Below are 23,960 nucleotides of genomic sequence, written 5' to 3'. Positions count from 1 at the left end.
TTGCTGTGTGATCATGCACCAGTGCAGTTTAGAGGGAACATGGTTGGAAGGAGACTGGGCTGGTGTTGATCCCCTTGCTCCTGACTTCATCCAAAAGAGCCGTGTGATATCACATTCAACCTCTCTGCTATCTCCTCTCTCGCTTGATACACCCTCTTATTTGATAAGAAGGAAGACACAAATAACTTCCCAGAAATACTAGGGAACCAAGGGTCCAGCGAGGAAGAGGAACTGATGGAAATTAGCATTACTGAAAAAAGTGTGCTGGAGAAATGCATGGAACTGAAAGTTGATAAATCTCCAGGGCCTGATAATCTACATCCCAGGGTACTAAAGGAAGTGTCCATGGAAATAGTGGATGCATTGGTTGTCATCTTCCAAAATTCTGTAGATTCTGGAACAGTCCCAGCAGATTGGAGGGTGGCAAACGTAACCTCATTATTTAAAAAAGGAGGGAGGGAATAAACAGCGAATTACAGACCGATTAGCCTAACATCAGTAGTAGGGAAAATGCTAGAGTTTATTATAAAGGATGTGATAACAGGACACTTAGAAAATATCAACAGGAATAGACAAAGTCAACATGGATTTATGAAAGGGAAATCACGTTTACAAACCTACTGGAGCTTTTTTTGAGGATGTATCTAACAGAATAGATAAGGAGGAACCAGTGGATGTGGTGTATTTGGATTTTTAGAAAGCTTTTGATAAAATCCCACATAAGAGGTTAGTGCGCAAATTTGAAGCACATGGGATAAGGGCAATATATTGGCAAAGATTGAGAATTGGTTAGCAGACAGGGAACAAGCTGAGTGAGTGGGCAAATACATGGCAGATGCAGTACAACATTGATATGAAGTTATCCACTTTGGCAGGAAAAACAGAATGGCAGAGTATTATTTAAATGGTGATAGATTGGGAAATGTTGATGTACAAGGGACCTAGGTGTCCTTGTACATCAATCACTGAAAACAAGCATGCAGGTGCAGTAAGCAATTAAGGCAGCAAATGGTATGTTGGCCATCATTACAGGGGGACTTGTGTACAGGAGCAAGGATGTCTTACTGTAGCTGTACAGGGCCTAGGTATCACCACACCTGGATTATTGTGTGCAGTTTTGGTCTCCTTACCTAAGAAAGGATATGCTCGCCATAGAGGGACTGCAGTGAAGGCTCACCAGACCGATCCCTGGGATGGCAGAATTGTCGTATGAGGAGAGATTGGGCCGACTAGGCTTTATTCACTGGAGTTTAGAAGAATGAGAGGAGATCTCATTGAAACATAAAATACTGACAGGGATGGGCAGACTGGAAGTACCTTTTCCTCTGGCAGGGGTTTCGAACAAGTGGGGGGGTCACAGTCTCAGGCCATGGGGCAGACTATTTAGGACTGAGATGAGGAGAAGCGTCTTCACAGGTGGTGAACCTGTGGAATTCTCTACCACAGAGGGCTGTAGAGGCCAAGTCACTGAATGTATTTAAGAAGGAAACAGTTTGATTTCTGGACTCTAAAGACTTCAAGGGGTATGGGGAGGGTACAGAAGTATGGCATTGAGATAGAGGATCAGCCACGATCATATTGAATAGTGAAGCAGGCTCAAAGGGCTGAATGACCTAATCCTGTTCCTATTTTCTATATTTCTACAGTTCTGCTGTTCCCTCATTCTACTTATAAGTGCATTGTCATTCCCATATTCTGACTGGAACAATTTTCCTTAATAACAGCAGAAAGAGTTAGGGTAGATAAAATGAATCAATTTCCTGTGCTGGAGGAATCCAGAACTAGAGTTTCATCTTAAAACTCAAACACAGCCATTCAGGAGTCAAATCTGGAAGTACTTTTTCCGCACAGTTGTTAGTGGAAATCTGGAACTCTCTGCCCAAAAGACTGTGGACGCTGGGTCAAAAACTGAGATTGACAGATTTTTGTTAGTGTAATTGATCAAGGATGCAGGTCAAAGGCAGGTAAATAGGGTTGAGTTCCAGATCAGCCATTGTCTAACTGTCAGGACAAGCTCAAAGGCCTGAAAGACATATTCTTGTTCCTGAAAATGCAGGTCTTAAAGATTAAGTGCCTTGCTGGATCAATGACATGTTTCTTCTCTCAGAGGGCCGTTAGTCATTCAAATTCTCTTCCACAGAGAGCAGTGGAGGCTGACAAATAGCGAAGTCAGTTGGCGAAGTATGAAACTAAATGTGAATCCTTTTCATGATAGCTTTTATTTACAGAATTCAGGATTACACGTGTCTGTCCCCTACCTACCAAACCAGTGTCCCAGCAGTCTCTCTTTATAAGTGCTCTAAGTACTTAATTAAACAATGCTCTTCACCTGTGTATCTTACAGTAACTAACAAACCATTAATAGAGGCTTGGTCATTGAATATATTCAAGGCTGAGTTAGACAAATTTTTAATCTCCAAGGGAGTCGGGGCTATGGGGGGGGGGGGGGCGGGTGGAAGGTGGCAGGCAAAAAAGTGGTGTTAAGGCTACAATCAGTAGTAAAGTCATGATCTTTCTGAATGGCAGAACACGCTCAATGGGCTGAATGACCTACTCCTCTCCTATTTCTTATGATCTTATGAGACTCAACATCAGGAGTGCACTTGCATTCTAACCGACTGAGAGTTCAGTGAAGATCACATGCTTTGACAAGTGCTGTAAACAGTTCCCACTCGCTTAAGCCATTTTCAAGTGAAGTCATTTAACCTTTGTTTTTTATAAACAAAATCAAATTATACAAGTGTTTTTTCTTCCCTTGTGAACATATTACTTTACCACTAAAATAATAAATAAAATAAAAGTGGAACCATACAGCTTCAAGTTCTTAACCATCAAACATACCCTACAATATTCTAATAATATTAACTTGCTGAATTCAGTAATGTGACCTTGGTAGTAAATTGAGCAATTTTCACCATTTCGCATTTGGCTCTTTAGGAGGAGAGCATATCGCTCTAGAATAATTGTTAGCCATAAAGGATGATCTTTCCAAACTCTTAAAAACAAAATGCTTAAAACAAATGTTTATTTTCATTTTGACGGGTTTTGATCACCCTCCATGTGATAACAATTTATTGAATTTATTGATTAGACACCAGTACTGTTTTCTACTGTCTGGGTGCAATTGTACAAAATTATTTAATTTCCTGTCAGAAGACTTTGACAAGTCCAATAAGGAAATCCAGTAAGAATTGAGTAAAAATTACTCTATGAATTTGCCTGTTGTTAGTTGTTCCTGCTCTTGTTATGATATGGCATGTGGTACTTGCCAGACTGACCAAATCCACAAGGGAAACTTGGCCATGCTATCACAACAATTTTGCAATTTGTATTTATTATGAGAAGGCTTGTGCACTGAAGTCAAAAATAATGAGTCCACTACCACCTTTAGAGATATTAAAGATTAAATTAAAACATTTATTAACAAAAGAAAAAAAAACTTACACAAGATAACAGTTACAGTTCCCAAATTTTCTACTTAACCAGACTCCCAACTACACACCCCCTTTAAGGCAACAGTCTAAATAGATTCCAGATTTATAAAATCACCCAGCAACATTACCATAGCACCCACAGGAAAATGGACATCCAAAGGCTTTTAAACATAACTCTGGTTACTGGAAGAGAAAATTTCTGCAAGGTGGCTAGAGAGTTTCACCCAAGTTCTTTCAGACAGTCACCTTTCAAAATCTCACACAACCACACCACACACAGCCTTCTATCCTTCTTTAAATATATTTCATCCCTTTTTATTTGTAAATCCCATTGTTTCCACTTGTCTTTAGAAGTTACTTTTCCCAAAATCTTTCATGTTCTCATTATGGCCATTTTGGAAAAAATACCAATGTAATAACCTTGCCTTATTTATCGTGCCAGCTGTGAAAATTTTCCATGTACCTTTGAAAATCAAACACAACTCCACTTATCTAAAAACACAAATTTAATTCACACCATATCTGCTGACCTCATCCTAGTCTACTCATCTCACTTTCAAATGCCTGTTTCACACCCCACTTCTTTGATAATTACACGCACACAAAATTTAATCAAAAATAGGACTTCTTCTTCCCTTCAGCAAAATAGCCATTGATGGAGAATTGCACTACACTTACAGGCAACATTGCTACAAGTGTACAACAATCTCTTTTTATAACATTCTCTTTGAAACGCATCTATAGCAATTGGACATTTGCCAATCATTTACAAGTTAATTCATTTACACGATTCTGAAGTTATAAATCCAAAGAGTAATGCTCAAAATCTTTTGTAAATGCCAGATTGGGCTCAGTCCTGTTGGTCAAAGACTTAGCAAATCTTGCCTTCCTGCCCTCACCTCTGCCAGCTCCCACAGCTGTCTGCCTTTCATCATCCTTCCATTTCTATCTTCCCCGTGTGGTTCCGCAATTACAACTCTGGTTATGTTGACATCAGTTGGACTGAAATGCATTAGTGACTACACGAGGTAAATAATGTACGGAGCTGCCTGTTCTCATTAAATCATTGGAGTCTGACATTTACTTTTGTTTTTGCTACAATGGGAATTTACAATTAACGTACTTGCTATTTACTATTGTAGCACATCCGGTCATTGTGCAACAGCAAACTACAAAGCAAAACGAATGCTGAGCCCCATTGTCAAATCAAGGGTGTACAAGTCTGAGTCCATCGTACCGAATCTGCATAGTACTTTGAATAGACCGCACCTGGAGGACCATGCTGCCACGAAGTCCGAGGCACCTGTAAACAGGACAAACATACTAGGTCTGAAGGTTGTGCCAAAAAGAACCATTAGTCCGAGGCAGGTGAACCAAACAGCGACTGCTGAACCATGAGAGAAGCCAAATGTGACTGGACTTTGTAAAGATATACGAGGTAGGAGGCACTGAGGTTAAACACAGCTATAGGCCAAAGACATAAGTGCAGATTGGTAAAAAAGCAAGATCAACTGAGGTTAGGAAGCGACTGTTCATACAGTGAATGATTGAAGCTGGGTGCTCATCTGACAATACAGGCGGAGTCTTTGTTACCATTTAGGAGGCAGTTAGGTGCTGGGGAAACGCTAATTGCTATGGAAGGATGAGCTACATCGATAAATAGCCTCCTCCTGCCTGTGATCTATGTGATTGTTGGTGACTAGTTATGTTTAATCTGGTGAGAGAAATGCTTCTCTTACTGTAAACTTATATGAACTTTTAGTGGAGGAAATGAATCCCAGAAAGAATCATAGACTCATTACAACACAGGAGGCTATTCAGCCAATCAAGTCTATGCTGGCTCTTTAGACCAATCCAGACAGTCCCATTGCCCCACTCTATCCCTGTAGCCATGTACGTTTATATCCCTCAAGTGCCCATCCAATTGAAATAGATTTTTTCTGCTACCACCAGCCTCATGGGCCGAGTGTTCCAGATTAGTACCACTCGTTGCATAAAATAGTTCCTCCTCATATTCCCCCTGCATCTCTTGCCCAAAACCTTAAAAATCCCTTGACTCTTGTACAATTTAGCTAATAGGAACAGCTTTTCTTTATCTTGTCTTGTCATAATCTTGTACACCTCTCATCAAATCTCCCCTCAATCTCCTTTAATCCAAGGTGGACAAACATATTAAGTGCAGAGTGAAGAGCTACAACACACCAGAAGATTGGCAACAGCAGAAATGCAGAGGAATGCCAAAGGGAAATAAACTGATGTCCAAGTGAATTATTGTTTTACAACACATCAAAATTGGAAAATCAAACTCGCTGCCTATGAACTGGCGAGGATGTGAAGTCACTCCGTGCACACATCAGCAGTGTACATCTTTATTCTCACTTTCTTGGGCAAATACAAAGAAAGAGACAAAGGTCCCAGTATTACTGGGCCATTGAAAGTGCTCTGTGGTGGTGTAAGGGGTGAGAGAGATAGCGGATCTCTCCTCCCCCTCTTCTGCAAAAGCTTAAAAATCCCTGTGGGAGCAGGGGCTGATTGCCTCCCAGTGCACTCCTTCCAACCACCCCAGTGCCAATGTCAGAATGGGAGGCTTGGCTGGCAGCATGAAACCACCCACCAGCAATGTGCCTTTCATGGTCCCTCTGGGAGTGTGTATCTGCATGTCACTGGAATGGAAAGCTTCAATTCCAAGATTCCAGGACACCCCTGCAAGGCTGGACACCCAGGGAGCACCAGGACTGACCCCGTCTCCTGGATTTGTAATGGGAGTCAAGGTCAAGGGAAAACAGACAGCTGGAAGCTTCCCCACGCCCGCCTGCTATAATTCTGACGGTGAAGTGAGCCTCCAGGAATTTCAAGCCCAAAATTCTTGGGAATTTATTCTGGGGATAATATCCATTGGGAATTAGGCTGTCAAAACTCTCTTCAAATTGCCACCATCAGGAAAGGGAGATCTCTGCCAAGTCTAGGTACAAACTAGCTCAAAAGGTGAAAGGTTCAATAGATCTGAATGCAAGCCAGGAGTGCCACTTGAAGTCGACCACCAACGCATTCTCTGCAGGCTATTTATTGTCTATACGTCTCAGTGTCCTTCTGTTGGCAGGACCATGGACTGACTGCTTTCACAGTCGCCTTCACTGGTTCCTTTCCCTCTTCAATAATGGTTAATTAAATACATATGTGCGCTGCTAGCAGATCTCTTACTCATATCCCCCTGCTCATTTACCCAGTAATCTTTTGTCTAACTTGTACACAAAGCCAATCTTGTGTGGGCAGCAGGCTTCACGCAGAACAAAAGCTAAACATAATTTAAAACACATTTCAAATCACCAGAGGTCAGCTTGCACTGAACACAGACATGTATATTTATACGTTATTATCCCTGCAAAAGAAAGAATTTCAAACCACATGTGCCAGAGTAAACAGATAGTGGTCTCTGTGACAGCTTTGTACATCCATGCCTCTGTCTCAGGCGTTGGTGCTCATATAAAGACTGCAGAAAAGTCAAGGGCTCGACAAAGATAGCCTACTACTGTACTTACATTAAATAACAGAAACACACCATTTGTCACTGAGAAATGTGCACTGCTGGTCTGAACAGGTTAGCACATGGATGGGCAGAAATGGTGGACAGATCCTTGGGAACGGGATTTAGAATCTACTCAATGCCCTCATTCCCTGCTCAGGTTTTGTTACCTCTGTCAACCCTCCTATTCTTGAACCCCACCTATTTCTCATCTGCACTCTGTCCCTTGGCGACAACATTTGAAAACCCAGTATCAGTTTCCAACCTCCCTCAAACTCAATTCGCAGACTAAAAACAAAAAAATGCAGATGCTGGAAATCCAAAACAAAAACAGAATTACCTTGAAAAACTCAGCAGGTCTGGCAGCATCGGCGGAGAAGAAAAGAATTGACGTTTCGAGTCCTCATGACCCTTTCACAGAACTTCAATTCGCAGATTGCTTGTCCCACATCCAGTACTGGATGAGAAGAAATTTCTTCCAACTAAACATTGGGAAGCCTGAAAATGTTGTCTTCAGTCCCTACCACAAACTTTGTTCCCTAGCTACAGATTCCCATCCCCCTCCCAACCAACTGTCAGAGGCCGAGTCAAATCTTTTACATCCTCAGGGTCATAAACGACCAAAGGATAAGCTTCTAGCCACTTATCCTCACCGTCACGAAGGCCATTTATTTTCATCTCTGTAACATTGCCCACCTCCACCCCTGTCTCAGCTCATCTGCTGTCCTTACCTCCAGACTTGAATAGTTCAATGCACTCCTGGTTGGATTCCCACTTTCTACCCTCTGTAAACCTGAGGCCATCCAAATCTGCACTTGCCCTAACTTGCACCAAGTCCTGCTCACCCATAACATCTGTGCTTTCTGAACCATATTGACTCTTGGTTAAGCAAAGCCTTCACAGAATCTCACAATGCAGAAGAGGCCCTTCAGCCCATTGAGTCTGCACCAACACATGAGAAACACGTGAACTACCAACCTAATCCCATTTACCAGCGCTTGGCCCACGTTATGTTATGTTATGACGTGCCAAGTGCTCATCCAGGTACTTTTTAAAGGATGTGAGGCAACCCGCCTCCACCACCCTTCCAGGCAATGTATTCCAGACCGTCACCACCCTCTGGGTAAAAAAGTTTTTCCTCACATCCCCCCTAAACCTCCTGCCCCTCACTTTAAACTTATGTCCCCTTGAGACTGACTCTTCAACTAAGGGGAAAAGCTGCTCCCTATCCAGCCTGTCCATGCCCTTCAATCTTGTGCATCTCGATCAGGTCGCCCCTCACTCTTCTCTGCTCCAACAAAAACAACCCAAGTTTATCCAACCTCTCTTCATAACTTAAATGTTTTACCCCAGGCAACATCCTGGTGAATCTCCTCTGCACCCTCTCCAGTGCAATCACATCCTTCCTATACAAAAACAGAAACAGAAATATCTGGAAAAACTCAGCAGTCTGGCAGCATCGGCAGAGAAGAGCACAGTTGACATTTCAACTCCTCGTGACCCTTCAACAGAACATCCTTCCTATAATGTGGCGACCAGAACAACACACATTACTCCAGCTGTGACCTCACCAAGGCTCTATACAACTCCAACACGACCTCCCTACTTTTGTAATCTATACCTCGATTGATAAAGGCAAGTGTCCCATATGCCTTTTTCACCACCCCACTAACATGCCCCTCCGCCTTCAGAGATCTATGGACACATACGCTAAGGCCCCTTTGTTCCTCAGAACTTCCTAGTGTCATGCCGTTCATTGAATAATTCCTTGTCAAATTACTCCTTCCAAAGTGTATCACCTCACACTTTTCAGGGTTAAATTCCATCTGCCACTTATCTGCCCATTTGACCATCCTGTCTAATTCCTCCTGTAGCCCAAGACACTCAACCTCACTGTTAACCACCCGGCCAATCTTTGTGTCATCCGCAAACTTACTAATCCTACCCCTTGTTTTTATAATTCTTGTCCTCGTTTTCAATCACTCGATAGCCTCATCCCTCACTTTCTCTAATCTCCTCTAGATTACCACCTTCAGATTTCTGTACTCCTCTCATTCTAGGCTCTTGAACATCTCCAATTTTAAATTGATCGACCATGAGCAGACGTGCCAAAGATGCCAAATTCCCAATCTCTAGAATTCCCTTCTTAAACCCCTCTGTCTTTCTTTCCTCCTTTAAGCCGCTCGTCAGAACCTACCACTTTAACTAAGCTTTTGGACATCTGGACAAATATTTCCTTAAGTTGCTTGGTGTCAAATTTTGTTTGATAATGTTAAAGTGCTTTACAAGTTGTTATTGTTGTTGTTTCAACTTCACTGTATCGGGAAATGTTATGGAGACCACTTCTTCAGGTGGATCTTGGTGTCAATGGAGGTGGAAGCTAAGCCTCATTTGCCTATTGGCACTGCTAATAAAATCAGAACTCCTAGTGTGAGCAGTCCTGGGCGGTACATACACATTACAATATCTCAATTTTTTATTGTTCAATCTTGGTGTCATCCGCAAATTTACTAATCCTACCCCTTGATTTTAACAACAGTTGTAACAATAGTGCCTATTAACTTGATTAGGAATCCGAGAATACAGTGGTTTTTAAAATTTGAGAGATCCCATGGAATATTGACCAAGTCTCAGGACGACCCGGCCATGTTTCAGTAAGAAAGGGGACATCCTGACTACCAAAAGAAAGCGTCAGCGACCCCAAGCTGAAAACAAGACATTGCTTCTTAAGGTACAGCAGAAATGATAACATGGTAGTGAATCAATAAGTGCTAAATACAGTAAAACAAAGAACACAAAACTCTTGAGACACTATGTTCATGATACATGCTCAGTCTAGATGATCAGGAATCTGATTTCACAAGGGAGTTGTAGTGAAACCCTAATGTCGCAAACCTCCACATTGATGAGTGTCACCATTCAGTCAGTGTGGTAACTGGCCATCAGTAGCAGGCTGGTACAGTGTGCTGTCACAGCATCAACTTGCATTCATATAGCATCAAAAAATGTCCCAACCTGCTTCTCAGAAGGGCTACAAAATGTGACACCAAGACATAATAAGCGAATATTAAGACATGTCACCAAAAACTTGCTCAAAGTGTTAGGGGTGTAAAGGTTTATGGCAAGAATTCCAGAGCTTAGGGCCTGGGCAGGCACGGGCATGGCCACGAATGGTTGACGCGCAAGAGGCCAAAATTGGGAAAAGCGCAGGTGGTTTGTGGGGCTACAGTCGGTTAGAGATCAATTATATAGTCAGACTGCAGACAGTAACTGACCATTACTGTTTATTTCAAGGTTCAACGGCTGTGACTGTTATTATCCTTAAACAACTTATCTTGTGTGTTGACAGAGAACATTCTTACCTCAGAGGCTGGCAATGTTGATCCTCAACTTGTTGAATAAACAGGAACTCTAATGTAATAGCTGCTGTTCCAAATACTTTAAATGGAAGCATAAGGTCCAGCACAACACCAAGGTTTGATCATCATCGGTCACAGAATAGCATTAAAAATCTGTTGTGTGGTCCAATGCTTTCAATGAAGGCCTCTTCATAGACAATGATACATTATGTTTAAAAATTTACAGGCAAATTAAGTATAATACAAATGAGGCAAATTTTGCAAAGTGAGAATGAAGCATATTCTAAAATATTAACCCAATAAGAGGCTGTTATATTCCTGCAGGTGACAATGACCAATCAACTTCACTGGAATAGATGCAAAAGTGGCATTCATTTTAAAAAAACTTAAACATATATCCCAGGTTGAGTTTATGTCTTTCTCCCCCTCTCCTTTTAGGAATGTGGTTGTGGTTTTCCCTCCATAAACCATTAGGCATCCTCCTGCTGCATGTTGAGAAGGCAGAAAATCCACACCTAGTTCTTTACTGAAGCTGCTCAGAAACAAGGTGCTGGAAGAGGCCCAAAAGCAGGTCACGGATTGACCTTCCCCCACCAGATTTCTCTTCATTCTCACTGGAGACTCTATCTTCAGTAGAGAGTTAACCAAGGGTGGGGAGAAGTACCAAGGGTGCAAACCTGTAACCCATCTCTTTCTGGTACAGAAAGATCAATATAAAATGCGCAAGATCACCTTAAACCCCAAATGGTTCACTCATGTCCATCAGGAAAGTGAACCTACTACCCCTACCAATCTGCTCGCCACGTGACTCTAGTCTACAGTACATGATTGACTTTTTTTTTAATTGTTCATTCACAAGATGTGGGCATTGCTGGCAAGGCCAGCATTTATTACTCATCCCTATTTTTCCCCTCGAGAAACTGGTGGTGGCACATTTTGAACTACTACTTGGTGCAGATACACCCAAGTGCTGTTAGGGAAAGAGTTCTAGGATTTTGATCCAGCGATGATGAAGGAAAAGCGATATGGTCCCAAGTCAGGATGGTGTGTGACTTTGAGGACAACTCACAGGTGGTGGTGGTAGTTGTCGTGTGTATCTGCTGCCCTTGCCCTTCTAGGTGGAGTGGGGTCGTGGGTGTGGAAGGTGCTGTTGAAGTAGTCTTGGAGAGTTGCTGCAGTGCATCTTGTAGTACTTACTGCTGTTATGGAGCGTCAATGGTGGAGGGAGTGAATGTTGAAGGTGGGGGGTGCTGGGTGCCAATCATGTGGGCTGCTTCATCCTGGACGGTGTCAAGCTAGATTGTTGTGGGAGCTGCACTCAGAGGCAAGTGGAGACGATGCGATCACACTCCTGACTTGTGCCTTGTAGATGGTGAACAGGCACTGAGAAGTCAGGAAATGAATTACTCACTATAGAACATCCAGCCCTCTGACCTGCTTGTGCAGCCACAGTATTTTTATAGCTGGTCCAGTTAAGTTCCTAGTCAATGGTGAGCCCCAAGATATTGATGGTGGGGGATTCAGTGATGGTAATGTCATTAATGCATGTCTTATACTCAGTTGTGTAAACAATCACCATTCTATTTAGGATTACCAATGGCCTGAGTCTCCAATAATTAAAAGATTAATCTCCTGAACAAGCAATTTGGGAGAAAAAAATCATAGTAACATTAAAAATAATTTAATTTCATTTTCTTTGAACACTAATTGTTAAAACAAATTGCAGATTAGAGGAAAAGATTGTTAAATTGGGCGGGGCAGAGAGAGGAAGACTCATGATGAAACCGCCAAGAGTACATTGAACCAGAGTTGGCAAGCCTAGGGAAACTGCTTTGTGAGGTGCCAATAAAGATATACAATAAATGTGGCCCAGGTGTAGCACACATCCCCAAAACAAGCTTTTAAAAATGTAAATGCACTTTCTAGACGTCAATTGTTGACATAATTGTCGTGATGCATCCTCTCCCCAAGCTCAATAACTCCATGTCAATCAATTGAAAGGTCAAACCTGTTTATTACAAAATACCATTGTCCCATGTTGTAACACATATTTAGAGACTAATGGATACATACATTAGTTACTGTAATATATTACAACTATTGTGTAATTAGTTATATTTGCAAAGTGAATTTGGCTGAATATTAAGTACTGGTTTGGCAAAAAAGATTGAGTCACTGCCTTATCTCCATGCAATGGTGAGCATCAACAGAAACATCGTCAAGTGATGTTTATTTAGTAAAAACATTAGCTTAACGCTAAGGTTATGAAGAGCATCACATAATACTTATAATTGTATACTACTGTATACAGTGTAAATGTATCTGACCCTAATCTCTTAACATGCAATGCTGAAGTACATAATCTCTCCCTCTCTCACACTATTCTTCAATCAACTATTTTTATTCACACCATTTCTGGGTAGCTCAATTTTAGGAAGACTATGGTCACACCCTGTATAAGAGCCAGACAAATGTTGCTTGTGGCTTTAATTCCCTTGACACAGCTTTTCTATTTTATCCGTGCCATCAAGAGACATGAGGTTTGACACTTTCACCAATAAGGGGGGAAGAAAATTCAGGGAGGCAAGTCCCCCTCTATACCTCCAGGTAACTAACTGTCCCTCCAGTATTATCTGCTCCTTGTTGGGAAGCATTTCATTGCCAGTGGAATAGGCTTTTCTAGAATTAGTGAAGTGGTATTTGTCAATTGTACCAACGTGATTACATTCTGATGCCATAAATGGAACAGGTGGAGAACCTCTGCACTAAGATAAAATAGCAAATGTAAAGCTTGTGATTTACAAAGACACCAATTAATTTAATAATACATTTGGACCAGTCTTAACTTGCTTCTACGCCTTGGGGTAAACAGGGTGAGAGTGGCTTGAAAGTGACACTCCACCCTCACTGCACTATTGAGCAGGATCCTGAGATGGGAAACCAGGATACCAGCCTGTTTCAAGTAAAATGATGGTGAGCAAAATGCTTGCATAAAAGGGGTCAAAGTAAGTGGCTCAACACCTTTTTCTGTCCACTAATGCCTTGTTTCAGATAGGCAGACAGTTGTAATATGCAAATGGAGTTGCTGTGACGTACACAAGATCCTGACTGCAAATCTGAGGTACAGATGGCAGAGCATGCTTTGTGCACATACCGCACATTTCTACTAGGTGTTGAGTGACCGAACCAATTCTTCTAATAAGAACCACTTAAGGTTGCTCAACAGCCAAGGAAATGTTTGATTTGTTTTGACTGGGGTGGATAGGGGATCCTTTTGGACCCACAAGTTAAACTCCAGTCCCTTGCCAACTTGTCCAAGGGCTCCCAGAATTCTCTCCCCCCAACACCCCCACCACTCTCCATCCTCTCACCCAAGACTTCAACTGTCATTTGGATCAGCATCAAGCACAGCGGGATGCCTTCATCTTGCACACTCCACCCAGCTCCCCTGCTAATTACCCTAAATCTTGCCAACTCAACTCATCCCTTTCCAGATTTCAGAACTGGTCAGTTCCTCTGCTGCCTATGGGTCCCAGTTATTTTGTCAATATTCAGGCTTCTAATCCAAACTAGACAACCTCCAAACTACCACTTGACAAATAGTATCAACTACCATCTTATTTTTGGTGGTAATCCACACCATATCTGGACAGAGGCTTAGTGAGGTCCAGAGACAAGTGCCCTAAGGGGACCCAAATGGAACATCAGTGAACAGGTTATTGCTGTGCAAATGCCACTTCATAGCACTGTCAATATCACCTTCCATCACGTTGCTGATGATCGAGAGTAGACTGATGGGTTTGTTGTCCTTTTTGTTGACAAGGCACCTGGGTAATTTTTCACATTGTCGGGTAGTGTTGTAACTGCACTGGAACACCTTCGCTAGGGGTGCAGTTAGTTCCGGAGAACAAATGGTCAGTACAATTGCCAGAATGTTGTCAGGGTCTTCGCAGTATCAACTGCCTTCAGCAGTTTCTTGACATCATGTAGAGTGAATTGAATTGGCCGAAGACTGGCATACAGGATGCTGCAGGCCTCAAGAAGAGGCTGGGATAGATCATCTACTTGACCCTTCAGGCCCACTGATGGTTGCAACTGTGTCATCCTTGTCTTTTGCACTGGCTCTCCCATAATGGAGATTTTCATGGACCCACCTCCTCCCATTAATTGTTTAGTTGTCCATCACCATGTGTGTGACTGGATGTGGCAGGACTACAGAGCTTTGATCTGATTCAGTGTGGGATCACATTGCTGTGCCACATGCTGCTTCCACTGTTTAGCAAACTAGTCCCGTGTTGTGGCATCACCAGGTTGGCACCTCATTTTAGGTATGCCCAGTGCTGCTCCTGGCATACTGTCCTACGCATCTCATTCACCTGTTGGTTCGACGATAATTGTAGAGATAGATATGCCAGGGCATGAGGTTACAGATTGTGACAATTCTGTTCATGCTGATGGCCCACAGAGTCTCAAGGATGCCCAGTTTTGAGCTGCTAAATCTGTTCTAAATCTATCCCATTTGACATGGTGGTAGTGCCACCCAACAGGATGAGCAATATCCTTAACAGTGTAACTGAGATTTTGTCTCGACAAGGACAGTGCAACGGTCACTCCTCCTATAATGAAATGGACAGATGCTTCTGCAAAAGGTCAACTGGCGAAGATGAGATCAAGATTTTTCCCTCTTGGCTGTTCTCCGACCAGTGCCGCAGGCCCAGTCCGAGACATATGTCCTTTATGTTTCGGTCAGCTCAGTCAGTAGTGGTGCTACCGAGCCCCTATTGATGAAGTCCCCCACGCAGAGGACATTCTGTGCCCTTGCTCCCCTCGTTATTTCTTCCAAGTTGTATTCAACGTGGAGGAGCACGGATTCAACACTGAGGGAAGGTAGCAGGTTGTAGCCAGTAGGAGGTTTCCTTGCTCATGTTTCACCTGATGCTGCAAGATTTGTGGGGTCCAAAGATGATGTTAAGCACTCCCAAGGTCACTCCCTCCTCAGTGTATAGCAGTGTTCTGCTGTCTCTGGAGGTGGGGGGGGGGGGGGTCTAGCCTACCAGTGGGACGAACAAAACCAAAATGCAGCTGAAAGTAATTTCAATGTCAAAGCAGTAGCTGCAGCAGGAAAAAGGGAATTAAATACTTGCAGTGCAATAACTAGAATTATAGAGCTGTAACTTTTGATGTAGTGGCAATTGAATCGGATTGCCACTCCACTCGAAATTACTTACCTGGAAATCCATGGCAATCCTATCCCACCTGACCTTCCAACTCAGGCCAGGCGAGATTTGAGCAGTGCAGCATGTTCCCAGAGCCTAGTGTTGAGGGCACCAGAGTCAGAGGTAAAGAGGGCATGGCCAACTTTTTTTTAAACAGCACTAGCTGCTGTAAACCAGTTAAATTTTGACAGGTCAGGGAGAAGTTAAGTGCATAAGGTAACTGCAAAGGATTTGGGGAGCGGACGTTGTCCGTCAAGCCAGGGGTCAGACCTGAGTGGGGGGAGTAGATGGGTGGTCGGGCTTGGAGCCGGTGGGTGAGAGAAAGAGGTCAGAGGTTGGGAGTTGGGGTCAGTAGGCGGGCCCTGGGGAGGGGGGAGGTCTGGAGTCAGGGGGTTGGGGTCACCAAATATTTGGGGTACCTCCCATATACACTGCCCTGGAGCTCGGAAGTTACGGTCCATAAAAATAAAACAATGAAGGCAGACGTTTGGCTCATCATACCTGTGCTATCTCTTTGAAGGAGCTATCCAATTAACCTGACTACTCTGCTGCCTTCCCTAAGTGTTGCAAACAATTCTCCTTCAAGTATTTATCCAAATCCCTTTTGAAAGTTGTCATTGAATCAGCTTCCATCACATCTTCAGGGTCTGCATTCTAGATCACAAGAGATCACAGCAAAAAGAAATTCTCCTCACTTTGCATCAATGAAGCCTGCAGCAGAATTCAAACTCTCCAATTAGTACTGAACTGGACTAATATGAGCAACCTCCAATAAACATACATCTTCATTAAAAGGTTATTCTCAGGACATGGTTGATGTGGGAAGGGCCACATTTATTGCTCATCCTAAGATGGCAGCGGTGGGTTGTCTTCCTGAACAGCTGCAATTTGCTATACTGTTTGGCCATCTTCAAGACCAATAAAACCAAGCAATATACAGAACATTTATTCAGAGATTTTGTAACCTTCCAAATCAAATTGGAACTATACTGGCTCATAAAATCTAAAAATAATATATTGTCCAATTAAAATGTTCTCAATTATGCATTTTTACTAGAGTGCTGGATGTAGGACTTTAAGTTCAGAGCAATGGAAAGTACCTTAAAGTACTCTGGATTAAATTATATGAAACCAACTTAGAATTTAAACAGCGTCGTTCAAAGCCAAACCAAATGGCCATTCTATAACAAGGCCAATTAATCATAAAAATGAACAGGAGAGAGAGTATAGCCATAAATAAAATATGTTGGAAATACCCAGCAGGTCTGGCAACATCTGTGGAAAGAGAAATAGAGTTAACGTTTCAGGCTGTAACACAGTCTGATTCACAGATAAGGTGACAGAAACGGGATGAATCCTACAACTGTCCAACATTCATTCTTAAATCTGTGGGAGACTAAGTAGATTAGAAATGTATCAGTGGCCTAATGTAACCCCAGACCACGGCTGGACTACTATGGATAATGGAGGCAAACTGAAAGTGAATGAGCACTGGATAAAAAGATGCAGTTAAAACGAAGCCAGTGGATAGAACAAGACTGGGATGAATGGCATTGCAGGGAGATTTGATAGTGCTGTTGGGGAGCGTTTAAGCTAGAATCGATAGGGGGATGGGAACTTGAGGGCTGATTCAGATAGGGCAAATTCAGAGCAGGGAGCAGGAGACAGAACATTAGTGAGTGATTCTGAAAGACAAAAGAAGCAATAAAGGTTAAAAAGGTTTACAGCACAGGGATTTGGCAATGTTAAAAGGTATTTATTTAAATGCAAAGTGCATAGCAAACAAAGCCAGAGTTGAGGGCACAGATAGATACATGGCAGCATGATATCATTGCTATAACGGAAACTTGGCTTAAAGAAGGGGCAAAAATGGCAGCTCAACATCCCTGGATATAGGGTTTTCAAGCAGGATAGAGAGGGGGCTAAAAAGGGTGGGGGTGTAGCATTATTGGTTAAAGAATCAATTACAGCTGTGAGGAGGGATGATATACTAAATAAGGCATCAAATGAGACCATATGGGTTGAGTTCAGAAATAAAAAGAGGGCAGCCACACTGCTAAGAGTGCACTATAGACCCCCAAATAGTGAGAGGGAGATAGAAAAGCAAATATGTAGGCAAATTTCTGAGTGCAGAAACAACAGGGCAATAACAACTGGGGACTTCAACTACTCGAATATCAACTGGGATATGAACAGTGTAAGACAGAGGGCACAACATTCTTGAATTGCATTCAGGATAACTTTTTTAGCCAGCAAGTAACAAGCCCGATGACAGGGAGTGCAATTCTAGATTTAGTCTTAGGAAATGAAGCTGGGGAAGTGGGTGAAGTAGCTGTGGGTGACCATTTGGAGATAGTGACTATAATACAGTTAGATTTAGCATAATTATGGATGTGGATAAAGACTGAAGAGGAGTAAAGTTCTGAATTGGGGAAGGACAAATTTTAAGAAGCTGCGAGGTGATCTGGCAAAAGTGGACTGGTAACAGCTACTTGAAGGGGAATCAGTGACAGACTGGGAAATCAGTGACAGTGGGAGGCATTCAAAAGTGAGATTCTACGCTCACAGTATGGTCTGTCCCCACAAAGAAAAAGGCCAGTATTGCCAAATCTAGAGCCAACCCCGCTGGTTATCGAGAAGCATACAAGGCAAGATAAAGCAGAAAAAGAAAACTTACGACAGTCACAAAAGACTTAATGTTGTAGAAAGCCTAGAACAGAGTATAGAAGGTAGGGGTGAAGTTAAAAAGGTAACTAGGAAAGCAGAGAGAATATGAAAAAATATTGGCAGGTAAAAATCAAAGAAAATCCAAAGATGTTTTACCAATAAATTAAAGAGAAAGAGAATAACTAAGGAAAAGGGAGGGCCTATCAGAGATGTACATGGTAACTCGTACATTGATGCTGAAGATGTGGGCAGGTTTCTCAATGAGTACTTTGTCTCGGTCTTCACTAAGGAGAGGGATGATGCAGACGTTCTAGTTAAAGAGGAGGCGTGTGAAACATTAGATACAATAAGCATAGTGAGTGAGGATGTACTGGAGGGACTGACATCCTTGAAGGTGGATAAATCACCAGGGCTGGATGGATTGTATCCCAGGATATTAAAGAAAGCCAGGGAGAAAACAGCAGATGCACTGAAGATCATTTTCCAATCCTCACTAGGTACAAGTGAGGTACCAGAGAATTGGAGTTCTGCAAACGTTGTACCATTATTTAAAAAGGATGCGAGGGATAGGCCAAATAATTATAGGCCAGTTAGTCTGACTTCGGTAGTGGGCAAATTATTTGTATCAATTCTAAGATACAGGATAAACTGTCACTTAGAAAGGAAAAGATTAAATCAGGGATAGTCAGCATGGTTTTGTCAGGGGAAGGTCATGTCTTACTGACTTAATAGAATTCTTTCAGGAAGTAACAAGGAAGATTGATGAGAGTAGCACAGTGGATGTTATCGACATGGATTTTAATAAGACATTTGACAAGGTGCCACATGGCAGACTGGTCAGAAAAGTAAAAGCCCATGGGATACAGGAAAATGTGGTGAGTTGGATGCAAAATTGGCTCAGGTGACAGGAAACAAAGGATAGTGGCTGATGGATGTTTTTGCACATGGAAAGTGGTTTCCAATGGCGTTCCATGGGGCTCAGCGTCGGGTTAATGATTTGGACTTAAATGTGGGAGGCACGATTGGGAAATTTGCAATGACAAACACTTGCCGTGTAGTTGATAGTGAAGAGGAGAGCTGTTGTCTCCAGAATTATATTGTTTGGTTGAATGGGCGGAGAAGTGGAAGATGGAATTCAGTCCAGAGAAGTGTGAGGTAATGCATTTGGGGAAGGCAAGAAAAGCTAGGGAATATACAATAAATGGGAGGATATTGGAAGAGGTAGAGGAAGTGAGAGAATTTGGAGTGCATGTCCATGGATCCCTGAAGATGGCAGGACAGGTCGATAAGGTGGTAAAGAAAACATATGGAATGCTTTCCTCTGTTGGACGAAGTATAGGATACAAAAGCAGGGATATAATGATGGAACTCTATAAAACGCTGGTTAGGTCACAGGTGGAATTTTGTGTACAGTTCTGGTCACCACATGGTTCAAACATGGGCAAGAGAGCTGAACTCCAGGTGGTGAGCTCAGAGTGACTGCCCTTGACATCAAAGCAGCATTTGACAGAATGTGGTGTCAAGGAGCCCTAGCAAAACTGGAGCCAATGGGTATCAGGGGGGTAACTCTCCACTGGTTGGAGTCATACCTAGCACAAAAGAAGATGGTCGTGGTTGTTGGAGGTCAGTCATCGCAACTCCAGGACATCACTGCACGAGTTTGTCAGGGTAGTGCCCTCGGCCCAACCACCTTCAAGTGCTTCATCAATGACCTTCCTTCCATCATAACGTCAGAAGTGGGGATGTTCGCTGATGATTGCACAATGTTCAGCACCAATTGTAACTCCTCAGACACTGGAGCAGTCCATGTCCAAATGCAGCAAGACTTGGGACAATATCCAGGCTAGGGCTGACAAGTAACATTCTTGCCCAAGTTCCAGGCAATGACCATCTTCAACAAGAGAGAATCCAATCATTTCCCCGTGACATTCAATGGTATTACCATTGCTGAATTCACAGCTAACATCCTGGGAGTTACCACTGACCAGAAACTGAACTGGAATAAACATATAAATGCTGTGGTTAGAATACGGATCTTGGGGTGAGTAACTCACTTCCTAACTCCCAAAAACTTGTCCACCATCTACAAGGCACAAGTCAAGAGTGTGATGGAATACTCTCCACTCGTCTGGATGAGTGCAGCTCCCACAACACTCAAGAATCTTGACACCGTATAGGACAAAGCAGCCAGCTTGATTGGCACCCCATCCACAAACATTCACTCCCTTCACCACTGATGCACAGTAGCAGCAGTGTGTACCATCTACAAGATGCACTGCAGGAACTCAACAAGCCTCCTTATACAGCATCTTCCAAACCCACGACCACTAACATTTGAAGGACAAGGGCAGCAGACACATGGAATACCACCACCTGGAAATGCCTCTCCAAGCCGCTCACCATCCTGACTTGGAAATATTTTGCCTTTCCTTCACTGTTGCTGGGTCAATATCCTGGAACTCCCTCCCTAACAGCACTGTGGGTGTACCTACACCACATGGACTGCAGCGGTTCAAGGCAGCAGCTCATCGCCACCTTCTCAAGTGTAGTTATGGATGGGCGGTAAATGCTGGCCTGGCCATTGATGCCCATATCCCATGGATGAATAAAAAAAAAAATCACAAAGGACACAATTGCTCTGGAGAGAGTATGGAGAAGATTAACAAGAATGCTGCCAGGGCTTGAGAATTGCAGCTATGAGGAAAGATTGGATAGGCTGGGGTTATTTTCCTTGGAACTGAGGAGGCTGAGGGGTGACCTGAATGAGATGTACAAGATGATGAGGGGTCTGGATAGAGTAGACAGGGAGAGTAGACAGGGATACCCTGTTTCCCTAGCGGAGGTCAATTACCAGGGGCACAGATTTAAGGTGATTGATAGAAGGGTTAGAGGGGACATGAGGAAAAACTTCTTCACCCAGAGGGTGGTGGGTGTTTGGAATTCACTGCCTGGTTTGGTGGTAGAGGCAGAAACCCTCAACTCATTTAAAAAGGCACCTGGATCTGCACCTAAAGTACTGTAACCTGCAAGGCTATGGACTGGGTGTTGGAAGGTGGGATTAGAACGGGCAGCTAGTTTTCTATTTTTTTCTTTTTCAGCTGGCGCAAGCATGATGGGCTGAATGGCCTCTTTGTGCTGTAAGTTTTCAATTGTTCCAAACAGCAGGAGATTGAAAGGCAATGAACTGAAAAAAAATCAATAAAAAGAGGGGCTAATTTAGAAAAATAAGGGAAAAAGAAAAATATAAAAGTAGAATAAAACGAAAGTTATAACTAATCCTGGCCTCAAACGTCATCTGAGAAAACACTTACATACACAACATGGGCGAATGAGAACAACTGGTGCCAATATTACCCAGCATGTTGGCGAGAGTGATCACTCCACACTGACAAAATATCATGTTGCATTATTATCTTGATAAACGCACAGTCGATACAGGCTTATTGATACATGTTCATGGTCCAGCGCCACAGATGGTGTCAGTAAGTTTCATGGCAGAACTACCTGCAACTGTTGTTATATTTCATCAGGAAAATACGAACTCAGAACTGGTCTGGGGGTTCCCCATGATCTCAAAAAAGTACAGATTCTCTCTCAAAATTTCAGCTTCAGAAGGAGGTTACATTTTTACGAACATAGGAATGAGGAAGAGTAGGCCACTTGAGCCTGCTCCACCGTTCAATAAGATCATGACTGATCTGATTGTAGCGTCAACTCTACATTCCCACCTACCCCGATAACCTTTCACCCCCTTACTTACCAAGAATCTATTCAGCTCTGCCTTAAAAATATTCAAAGTCTCTTGCTTCCACTGCCTTTTGAGGAAGAGAATTCCAAAGACTCTAAACCCTCGAGAGAAAGATTTTCTCCTCATCTCGGTCTTAAATGGGAGACCTCTTATTTTTAAACAGTGACCCCTAGTTCTAGATTCTCCCACAAGAGGAAACATCCTCTCCACAGCCACCCTGTCAATACCCCTCAGGATCTTAAAGATTTCGATCAAGTCACCTCTTACTCATCTAAATTCCAGCAGATACAAGCCTAGCTGAGCTAGTCACCTTCAGTGACTCAGAGTGGAAATTAGCAATGAGCTTTCGGGGAAAAGAAGATTTCTCAAGCACCTGTGCAGAAAGGGTAGACAGGCACTAGTTTCTGGAGGTAAGTGGTTTTTTTATTAGCCTGTGTGAGGTGACAGCCGGGACTCATTGCAATGATATGAGAAATAAGAACTGAACAATCTCCTCATTCCTTCTCAAGCCATATTGGTATTGTAATTCGTTAGGAGTTATGAACCTTAGCCCCACTCTAGGGCAATGAGATGCCTACTGAAACCTCGACATATTTGAGAAATTATTGTAGGTTTTGATTCAAAAAAATTGAAGAAGTTGAACAAACAGCAGTTAAAGGGATTCAATGGAATTAATACCTGGAAATCAGAAGCACAACTGAATTCCAATTCAGTTTTTTGTCTGTGGAGAAAACACCAAGTGACTGTTAGAACGAAAAACAATTCTCCCAGTGCTTTAAGTTGAAAAGTAATCAGAAACACTGTCTGGATCAGCCCAGGTGTGGTAAAGTTGCTACACGTTTCCTGATCTATGCAGGTTGTGTTCAAAGTTTGTTATGAGTTAAATTGACAGTGAGGTTTCCTATTCCTGCTATCTTTTTTTTATTCATTCATGGTATATGGGCATCGCTGGTTAGGCTGGCGTTTATTGCCCATTCCTAATAGCCTTCGAGGTGGTGGTGATGAGCTGCCTTCTTGGACCATTTGGTCCATGTGGTGCAGGCACACCCACAGTGCTGTTAGGGAGGGAGTTCCAGGATTTTGGTCCGCAACAGTGAAGGAACGGCGATATAGTTCCAAGTCAGGATGATGAGTGGCTTGGAGGGGAACTTCCATGTGAAGATGCTCCCGATGTGTCTGTTGTCCTTGCCCTTCTAGTTGGTAGCGATCATGGGTTTGGAAAGTCCTATCTAAGGAGTCTTGGTGAGTTCCTGCGGTGCATCTTTTGGATGGTACACACTGCTGCCCCTGTGCATCGCTGGTGGAGGGAGTGAATGTTTGTGGATGGGATGCCAATCAAGCAGGCTGCTTTGATCTGGAAAGTGCCAAGCTTTGAGTGCTGTTGGAGCTGCACTGATCCAGGCAAGTGGAAAGTATTCCATCACACTCCTGACTTGTGCCTTGTAGATGGTGGACAGGCTTTGGAAAATCAGGAGGCGAATTACTCTCTGCAGGATTCCTAGCCTCTGACCTGCTCTTGTAGCCACAGTTTTTATATGGCTAGTCCAGTTCAGTTTCTGGTCAACGGTAACCACCAGGATGTTGATAGTTGGAGATTCAATGATGGTAATGTCATTAAATGTCAAGGCGTGATGATTAGAATCTCTCTTGTTGGAGATGGTCATTGCCTGGCAATGTTTGGCATGGATGTTACTTGCCATTTCTCAGCCTAAGCCTGGATATCATCGAAGTCTTGCTGCATTTGGACATGGACTGCTTCAGTATCTGAGGAATCGCGAATGGTGCTGAACATTGTGCAATCATCAGCGAACATCCCCACTTCTGACCTTATGATGGAAGGAAAGTCATTGATGAAGCAGCCGAAGATGGTTGGGCCTAGGACACTACCCAGAGGAACTACTCTAGTGATGTCATGGAACTGAGATTACCTCCAACAATCACAACCATCTTTTGTGCTAGGTATGACTCCAACCAGTGGAGAAATTTTCCCGATTTCCATTGACTCCAGTTTTA

General features: G+C 42.9%; 1 protein-coding gene across 2 annotated transcripts in view; it reads right to left on the bottom strand.

Annotated features, from left to right (window-relative positions):
• b3gntl1 (UDP-GlcNAc:betaGal beta-1,3-N-acetylglucosaminyltransferase-like 1) overlaps nucleotides 1–23,960 on the bottom strand; it is a 320,936-nt gene that overhangs the window by 261,859 nt on the left and 35,117 nt on the right. Inside the window, exon 6 of one of the 2 annotated variants that reach the window (XM_041217352.1) lies at nucleotides 4,672–4,737. The exons of the other annotated variant lie outside the window; for it this stretch is intronic. Within the exon in view, the coding sequence (XP_041073286.1) occupies nucleotides 4,672–4,737 (66 nt within the window). The remainder of the gene's footprint in view (nucleotides 1–4,671; nucleotides 4,738–23,960) is intronic. 2 annotated transcript variants of the gene reach the window in all.

This window comes from Carcharodon carcharias, chromosome 22 (genome assembly GCF_017639515.1).
Source record: "Carcharodon carcharias isolate sCarCar2 chromosome 22, sCarCar2.pri, whole genome shotgun sequence".
Classification (NCBI taxonomy): Eukaryota; Metazoa; Chordata; class Chondrichthyes; order Lamniformes; family Lamnidae; genus Carcharodon; species Carcharodon carcharias.
The sequence above is the reverse complement of the archived record's forward strand: the minus strand, read 5'-3'. Positions and strand labels throughout refer to the sequence as shown.